Here is a 9455-nt window from a genome sequence, read left to right on the forward strand (position 1 = left end):
TCCTTATCTTGCTAAAAAAATTACCTGTAAGTTAATTTTATCTTATTTCAAAACCAGTTTCTAGTTTTCCTAGAAACTGCATCAAAAACACTTTATAGATTTTGAGTTTTTGAGGTGAAAATAATTTAAATAGAAACAAACCTGAAGAACCTTTGACTCAGAGGAAACCATTGTAATTGCATAAAAATATTTTTTGGTACTTTTCCCAAAAGGTGCTGAATAAAGAAGTTTTATAAAACATCTCCAACATCTCCACTGTTATTCGAGATCTTCCAGATGCCTCAGAAACAAAACATGATATTTTATTGAAGCCGAGTACAATAACTGTGTACAAAACAAAGATGACTGTTAAATTCAAATAAATTGTTAATCACTATTTTTGTTGCATTTGTTGCCATGTTAATGATATTTTGATATTCTGATAATTCTTGATAAAAAAGGACATATTCCTCTCTAATCCAACCATTAAAATATTAAAAACAACTTTTGGTCTTCATGGTGTCAAAACTTATTTGCAATAAATGCAAATAAGTTTTGCAGTTATAATATTTGATATTATAACATATAATATCAAACAGGAACCACCTAAATCTGTAACTTAACGTAGGTCGTGACTAAAAACTGCTGCAGAAAGATGCAAAAGTCAACATTTTCGACCTTGGATAATAGCAAAAACCTGAAATTTGAGGCACAAAATCACTTTGATTCCAGGTAATTTATTAGAAAATTGAAGCCATAATCGTAAAATAAAGTAAAACTGACAAATATTCATTATCTTTCACAGTGAAAGGACATTTTAATTACATTTAAATACACTGGCAGTCGCCCTGTGTAGGGCAGCGTCCCTTCTTAAAATAATTCTCCAAACCCAAACCACCACATAAATACATCTTAGAAATATCTTTGTTCCTTTTACATCTCACTTTTACAGTTGTCAATATTTCAGACGTGGTCCGCTTTGCACTGATATTAGGGAATGTTACAGCTTTGACAATAAATAATTGGAAAATAAAGTTACAAAATGCTAAATTAGTCAGGTGAACAGAATGCAAAGCTGCACAGCAGGAATCTGTGAACATCTACAATCTATACAACTCAAGTAGGAGGAGGAGGAGTGTGTCAAAGTAGATTTGATAAAATAGTATTTGACTTATTTTAAAGTAACAGTCAGTAGAAGTTTTTGCTATTGTTCTCGGGATTTAAAACCGTAATATTCTACAAATCCTCGTTGGGTTTAGGAGTTGTTCTTGTCTTCGTTCTCGTCGGCGTCGAGCCGGGCCACCATGGTGGCCACCAGAACCTCCATCTGCTTGGCCCTCTGCCGGCCCGTCTCCAGAACCTCTTCGTGGTTGGCTTTCTCCCGGCTGTCGTAGTCCATCACCGCCCGGTTGCTAATCAGCGACATGGCGAAGCAGCGCATCCCGGCGTGGCGCGCGACGATCACCTCGTGGACGGTGCTCATCCCTGTAGATAAATCCAATTTTATCAGTACCAGACGTATTGGTATCAGGTTTGGAAAAGTTTTGGTTTCAAAATCGCTAAAACTTTCTGCTCAATGTGCAGACATGTTATGATAACAAGTTTTGCTAGTCAATAAATTGTCTCAGAAATTATTGCGATAAACTATAATGTTGTTTGGAGAGCTTTCTCAAGTAACTTAATAATAATGACATAATAATGCAAATTCGCCCTCTGAGAGACTAATAAAGTTTAATTTTGTAAAGCAGAAATGCAACAATCCACTTTTTTCATTTCTGATACTGATGTCTGAGCTTTAGTATCGGCTGATATGATCCGCTACAGAAAAACATCACTGAACTTACTTAAAATGTTTCTTTACTTAAACCAAAAACTGTAAATAAAATATGAACTAAAAACCACACAACCAAAATCATAAGATGGATTATGAAGTCTCTGTTAACAAATTTGCCCTTCAAATTTGTTAACAGTCAAACACATTAACTTTTTTTTCTTTAGAAAAAAAAGTTAATGTGTAGAAAAAAGGCAGCCCTACCCCAACCTGTTTCTGCTTACTAACAGTGAGCTAGCTCATAAAATGTTACTAAAGTTTCAACTCACAACATCTGACCGTTTAAATGGATTTCTGATCGTAAAAAACAGACATTTTTGTGTGAGGAATGATGGTGTGGAACTTTCTACGCCAACTAACTCTGCTTTACCACTGAAGTTTTGCATAGTACTTTAGCACAGTACACACTTTATGATTACTATAAGTAGTACTATATTTAACATGTACTTACTGTAAATGTTTGCAAATGATTTTGTATGAGAATAATTATAATAAATTATATTTTACACTATTTGCCTGGAGCAGAAACAATTTATAAAAAACTAATAACATAACGAAAAATAGAGAGAGAAATTATGAATACTGTGGAAGGAAAAATATTTCACTGAAGGCTCAGACTTTTAGTCATGCCTTCATTATTATGCCTATTTTTATCTCCAGTCTGTATGAATTTTGCTTCTGGATGATCTCATTTCCTGGAAAATTTATAGCTTCGTATTTCTTCCTGGTTTCGTTTGTCTCAGAGGAAATACTTTCAGACACCTTATTTAGCTTTACCATGCGGACAAACTGCAGAGAAAAAAAAAGGAATAATTCCCAGGATGCAGCTGGGTAACTGCTCTGCTAAATGCTCTTTTGAAAGCATTTCTTGCATGTTAAATTTAAAACATGACATTAAAGAACGCCTCTGGTCCCCTTTCAGCATGTCATCGCCTTTCTTCCTCATTGGCCAACTTGACTGCTCCAGAGAGTGTGTGTGTGGGTGTGTCTTTGTGTGTGTTTGGTAATTCTGAAAATGTCACAAATTGAATCTGAACACAAACACTGAGGATGTTTGTTGACCTTCTCCTGACCTCTGGCTCTTTGACTCACGCAGCCAGAATGGTCTGTTTTACTTGACCTCCTTGTTTATGCGAGTGTGTTTATGCACACAAACACGTAAACATAACATCTCTAAAGGTCCTCACATTTAAACAAACAGCTGTGTTGTGTGAGTAAACATTTAGTCATGGTTGAAATTAAATCTCATGTCAGACCTGAATGTGTTTGATGCAGTGACTTACCAACGGCGTCGCCCCCCAGGCGGTGCAGCATGCGGCACTCGGCGATGGTTTCGAAGGACGGCCCTCCGATGACGCAGTACACGCCGTCTCGCAGGAAGTTGCTGAAGCCGAGCTCGGCCGCCACGTCGTGCGCCAGCTGCTGCAGCTCGCGGTCGTAGGCGTCGGACATGCAGGGAAAACGGACGCCAAACCTGAAGGCGAGAGGAAAAACCTTCAGCCGCTGGTAGAAAGTAGCAGAACGGTGAATCAATACTGGAATCTTCCCAGATGTAATAGTGCAATAATGTAACTTCCCGTATGACTTTATTCTCATAATATTATAACTGTCAGTGTTCCAGTAAAATAAAACCTACGCCATGATCAGTCCTCTGGATTAATGTAACTTATTGTTTAGTAAAGAACGCAAAAAATGTTTAATAAGAAAACTGGCCTTGATGAATAGTTAGTAGCATGATCTATTACTGCAAATAAAAACATGAAATTATGAGTGTAAGTCATAAAATTACAAGAGTAAAGTCATAATATTACAAGAGTAAACTTGTGTGAGAAATATGTAATAAAAATACAACACTTAACTTAAGTCATAATAATGCAAGAATAGTTGAAAAAAACAAGAATAAATTTGTAATAATATGAAAATAAAGTCACAAGATTATTAGAAAAAAGTCATAAAATCACAAGAATCAAATCATAAAATTGTGTGAATAAATCCAAAAATAATATGAGAATAAAGTTATAGTAATATAACAACAAAGTCATGATTATATGATGATAAAGTAACAATATTACAAGAATAAGGTCATGGTACTCCAAAAATGAGGTCTATAACACAAGAATAAAGTCAAAATAATATGAAAATAAAGTTGTAATATTATGACTTTACTCTCGTAATTTTATTTACAGCTACAGCTTTTAATAAGACATCAAATATTGAGTAAATATTTACCATGTACATTAAATAAAAGACGTTACTATGTGGTTACTGAATTATTACAATGTAACTACCCGGTACTAACACTTTACACAACAAATTGTAATGGTGGAGTCATTTTGTTTGGTGTTGGTTTGGGGTGCGGCTCTCTAAGAGTCATGTGATATCTGGTATTTTGTTTGGCTCTGTTATCAAATGCTTATTGTGTTTTCAGCTGGAGAGAAGCAGGTTGTGTAGGAACCGAAGAGGAAGGCTCTAAACAAGAAACAATCTCATGTAGGAGGAAAAATCTGGAGTAACTGAACCTTTTCACAAGTGACAATAAAGTCCTTGTATACTTGAAACATTTTGAGAGTCAATAGACATTTACAAACATGTTGCTAGTTGCTCCAATCAACATAAAAAGTGTTTTCTGCAATCAATCAATTACAAGTTTGTATCTAGATCTGTGTCAAACTGAATCACAAGGACCTGGTTGGTCAAGCTGCCACCTTCATGCAAAGGTTTGTCACCAGTAGAGCACAATTAAATACAACAACAGCTTCAAAACGTTAATCAAACATGTGAAAACACAACTTACATCCTTAGGTTTACTCTCTGTACCTTTTTTCTAAAGTACTCCTTTACCCAAAACCAACCCAGAACAAGATGGGTTGGTTTTGGGTTTCAAATGGCAGGAAAGAAAATTATCCAGTCAAAGAAAAATTAACCTAGTTACAAACCAGGCCCGGGACTTTAATATGTTAACCTCAATTCATTTATTTAGTAGGGTTAAATATTCAAATATTTTAAGCACTTTGCACCAATCTGATGGCTAAAACTTAAGTAACAAATTAAAAACAATAAATATATTTGATGCTGAGCTCAAATGTCAATCTATTTAATTATTTAGCAGCAAAAGGGGTTTTTTAATTAAAAATGCTGCTTATTTAGTTGACTATATGATTTTCAATTGAAATGGGACTAATTAATTAGAGACCCTGCAATTGACTTGATTAAACATTTTAATCCCACTGCTTTTCTAAACAAAAATCCTGCTCAGTTTCTGTTTGGGTTCTTCTCTGGCCTACCTGTCGTCGTTGGGCCCACAAAGCGGGTTGACTCCAGCAAAGCCGGGCATGTTGAGGTGATCCTTGATGATCATGAAGTCTCCCACTTTGTAGTCCTGGTTGAGGCCTCCTGCAGCGTTGGTCATGATCATCGTCTTGACACCCATCAGTTTAAAGACGCGCATGGGCAGTGTAATCTGGATTAGATTTAAACAGACAATTAATGACTCTTAAATGTGTCATTGTTAAGTATTATCAGAACAGAATGAAAAATCTGAGATTAGTAGCGACCACTTCAACATTGAGAGTTACATTTTTAGTAAAATTTGTTGGCCTTGTTGTCATGGGAATGACATTTCTACCAAATAAATTAATCTACGTCAAGGATTTTAGATTAGGGCTGCAACTATAAATTAGTAACTGAATAATCTCTCATTTGTTCTGACAATTAATCGGAAGATATAAAGCTAAAAAAAATGTGGTTTTACATAACTTTTTTTTTCTTTTACAGAATTTGAACCAAGTGATGCTAAAACTGACAAGAGACGTTTTTGGGTAGAAAAGAACAGACTAAGTTTTTTTAATATCTTTAATGCAAAATGTGGATATTTTTTTAACAGTTTTGCTTATTCATGGCTCTGTATGAGTTGTTCATTCAGCAAATGGCCTTTTTTTAAGTCTATGTACTCCAGTTAACGATTAATCAATAAGTAAATCAGTTGACAATTATTTCAATAATGGATTCATCACAATTAATACAATTAATTGCTTCAGCCGTAGTTTCGATGTTACTTTTCAACTGTTTTAGCACTAAAACTGACTCTAGCAGACATGCCTCTGCATCAGTGATGCAAGTTATTGATTAATAAGTTAATCTACAGTTAATCTAACAATTTATTGGTAAGTGGCCATTTTCTTAAAAACCAGCGTTCTCGCTTAAATGAAAAGGATCGACAGTCTTTCCATAACGGGCAAAAGTTTTCAGAACATTTTGGATTTAAAAAAAGAATATTGTGAAACTTGAAGAGCTTGCCGAGTGTTGACATTTCAAAACAGAGGGACATAAAGTACATTTTGCATCCCGCGATGAACTCTGTTTGGACTGTTTTTCTTTCCAGTTTTGGTGTACCCCACCATCTTTATTTCAGTATAAACTGGCTCTGCTTCAAGATGACCAGCGGCAGCCACACTACAACACTGAAAGAAGGTCTAGCAAGACGCTATTAGTTAATCAACTGGAACAAATTTTAATCTAATGAATCATTTATTGTAAATTGATTAATGGATCTTTTGCCACAGCAACATGTTTGTATTTTTACTCACCTTCTGGATTGGGTAGCCCTCATAAAGGTGGAACCTGCCCTGCATGCAAACACATGGCTTCCCTTTCAGTGTCCCAAACACCAACTGGCCAGCGTGACCGCGCACTGCAACACACACGCGTGATGTTAGACTGAACCGCTGTGGGGTTTTTTACATGCAAGTGTTAACAGGTGTTTTTTTTCTCCTCCCTTTGCTGCTCATACCTGTGCTGTGGGGGAAGTTGGGAATGTCGCAGTACTTGAAGACCTGCGGATCCTTGAGCATGTCACCCAGAGCGCTGAGGCCCGACCCACACACGATTCCCACAGTTGGTCGCACCTGGGTGTGTTTCAGCAGCCAATCAGCTGTGGTTCTGCACTCCTCATAGCTTCCACTGAGAAAGGAAGCAAAACAGAGACAAACAACGCAGATTATAACCATAAGCAAATTCTTCAGCAGGATCAGCATGTAATATTTGAAATGTCCCAAGTACAAGAGAGTTTTTCAATTCCCAACAGTGAAAGAATGAGTTCACTTCCTTCTGCTGTAAGCCCAGTAACGCTCCACTTACACCAGACAGCAAGGCAAAATAAGGAAATGAAATGAGTCAGAGAAAACTGCACAGTCACTGGGTTCCCTGCAGTTTGGAAATATTTACAAGAACACAAAATCACACAGACAGTAATAGGGACAGATTATATCCTGTCTGGCTGGTATTATTACATAAAAACTGAGTAGGCCTGACAATAGAACAAAATAACACTTTGAATTTCACAAGAGACTCACTGTGACTAAAACTATGACTATTTCCATAGAATTTCATATTCTTCATGATGAATTTGATTTTTTCTGCAGGAAAGACAAAATGTCAAAAGGCCCCAAAATAAGACAGGGACTAAAAACTGAATCGTTTTAGTGTTTAACACACGTTAAAATAAAAAAGAAGCCCTTTTTTCCGCTTTTTAACCAACGGGGGTATTAAACAATAAATCTTCTAGCCAAAGACTTTAATTTGTGATCGACATAATTAAAATAAAATAATAAGAAAAAAACCTAGTTCAATCAACCTGTTTTATGTAACATAGCAACAAATGAGGCATAAAACTGTAATTTAGGTAAAATCCAGCTGCAATGTGGCCAGAAGAGTGACATGGTAAAGACAGTGAGAGGAAACTTTAGTACTAGTTTGTCTTGTTTGTCTAATTCCTTTCACCAGACATTTAACAACAGCAAAAGGAGAAAACGAATAGTGTTAAAGACTGTTAAAAGATTTAAATTAATAACATTTTTACTCTGGCAAATAAATAAACTCTTCAAAACATAAGAGTTATCATGATTTGTAAATGCTAATGTATGTTTTAAAAGAATAAAAATAATTGGGACAAAACTGTTGAAACTGACCTAAATCATGTCTTTATTGCTGAGAAAAGAACTAATATTTTTCGGTTTTCTTCAGTCGAGTCTGAAATAAATTGACAAAGTGGTTGCCTTCTGTCAGTAAATAAAAAATGTGAAATCTTTTTGAAGTTTTGGATTTACAATGATTCACACATTCCTTTCCTACAAAGAAAACTGTCTATTTTCATCGTCTAATTAAAATATTTCATGGTTTGTTTATTGTTGAGTAGGAACAAAATTCTCAAATAAAATTTAGGCCATGAGTTTCTGAGTTGATGATTTTGGCCCACTTAACAAAAAGTTCGGACACCCCAGTCCTAAACGTTGACCAAACAAAATTTTGTTAATTCAAAGATGCTAAGTTCAGGCTCAGTTTTAAGGCCACTTTTGAAACTTAGGTAAAAACATCTACTTTACATTTATTGTAGCATTTGAGCTGCTTTATGTTGCACCTGAATAACACATGAAATCATCTAACCACCAAAACTACAACAATATATTGTTCTTTACACCAGCTGTGACTTTAAGCTGATTGATTATACATTAAAAAGTAATAATCAGATCTAAATATGTCATTGTTTCCTGGCCCTTCAGGGTCGATCTGACTCGTTTTGCTCTGCCTCCTCCATCCTGAGCGCTACGTGCTCTCAGTCACCGATCGATTCTTTGGTGAATGATGGAAACCCAAATTACTCACAGTGGCGGCTCTGCCAGCTGTGACTAATTCGCGGACTCCTTTGTGCCACATGTGGCCGGATCTGGCACATGCAGAGGGCGAGAAGACAGTGAAGACAGAAGCCGGTAATGAGTCGGTAGGTTATAGCTAACGTATACCGGCAGAAAGATGGCCAACTGCAACCGCTTCACGTGTTTAACGGTTCAGAACCGAACAATTCCGAGTTTCACCGATTTAGAAGGTACACTTCGCTGATGTATAAAACCACCATAAGATTAAAAAAGCAGAAGAGGAAAGAGTTAGGTTTCTTTCTGAGATGATTAAACTTAACTAATGGGTTATAACTGAGCGCCTAGCTTGCCGAAACTGTTCATCAGAACCATGTAGGCTGGTAAAATAATAAATTTTTCGCTCACCCAAATGTACTCTCAGACATGATGAAATGTGAGGATGAGTTCAGCAGGTTGTTCCGTGTTTCGTTGTGTCTTCCAGCGTTCTGATTCCCTGATGGAGAAACCGGGTTTTAGATGCCTACACCCGCTCCGGTGTCTTCCCCACTCTACGTCACATCCAGCGTAAGAACAGAGAAGGCATGACGAAGTAGCTCTATCCGCCATATTGTGAGTGGCAAGTCCACCTTCGAACTAGCGCACATAGTTCGAACTAGCGAACTATGGTTGAGAAACCAGTCCAGTTTAGTTTATCTTTCACAACACAACATCACAAGGCACTTTTCAAAAAGGAAAAAGTCAATTCAATCCAACCATACATCCAATTTATCCTAGTTATCAAACATTGCGGTGAAATTCAGCTTATTATTCAAATTAGTCTTAAAAAATTACGTTTTCCATCTAAACCCAGCATCTGAGTCTTTGACTTGCAGTATTTACTCCTCCTCGATCAGAACAGATCAACAGTAGACTATTGCCTGCATTGTGCCATTGACTTTGCAACAAAACGGTCCTATAGAAGCACAACAACCTAAGTAGTATAACTGTAAACTTGA

General features: G+C 36.4%; 1 protein-coding gene across 2 annotated transcripts; it reads right to left on the minus strand.

The window, feature by feature from the left end:
* Nucleotides 1-281: 281 nt before the first annotated feature.
* LOC122840934 (purine nucleoside phosphorylase-like) lies at nucleotides 282-9023 on the minus strand. Of its 2 annotated transcripts, none has more exons than XM_044133734.1 (6): nucleotides 8866-9023; nucleotides 6600-6769; nucleotides 6397-6500; nucleotides 5095-5270; nucleotides 3094-3284; nucleotides 282-1464 (listed from the first exon to the last, which is right to left on the minus strand). In XM_044133734.1, the coding sequence occupies exons 1-6, from the start codon at nucleotides 8883-8885 to the stop codon at nucleotides 1235-1237; spliced, it is 891 nt and encodes a 296-aa protein (XP_043989669.1). In that variant the 5' UTR covers nucleotides 8886-9023; the 3' UTR covers nucleotides 282-1234. The 2 variants fall into 2 exon arrangements, with proteins under 2 accessions (XP_043989669.1, XP_043989671.1); XM_044133736.1 differs by lacking the exon at nucleotides 8866-9023 and adding an exon at nucleotides 8471-8614.
* Nucleotides 9024-9455: the final 432 nt, after the last annotated feature.

This window comes from Gambusia affinis, linkage group LG12, assembly GCF_019740435.1.
Source record: "Gambusia affinis linkage group LG12, SWU_Gaff_1.0, whole genome shotgun sequence".
Lineage (NCBI taxonomy): Eukaryota > Metazoa > Chordata > Actinopteri > Cyprinodontiformes > Poeciliidae > Gambusia > Gambusia affinis.

Coding starts and splice junctions, on each gene's coding strand:
- LOC122840934 (XM_044133734.1), bottom strand. CDS start 8,885: ATGTCTGAGAGTACATTTGG. Junction 6,770..8,865: donor ATGTCTGAGAGTACATTTGG/GTGAGCGAAAAA, acceptor TTCCTTTCTCAG/TGGAAGCTATGAGGAGTGCA. Junction 6,501..6,599: donor CAACTTCCCCCACAGCACAG/GTATGAGCAGCA, acceptor TGTGTGTTGCAG/TGCGCGGTCACGCTGGCCAG.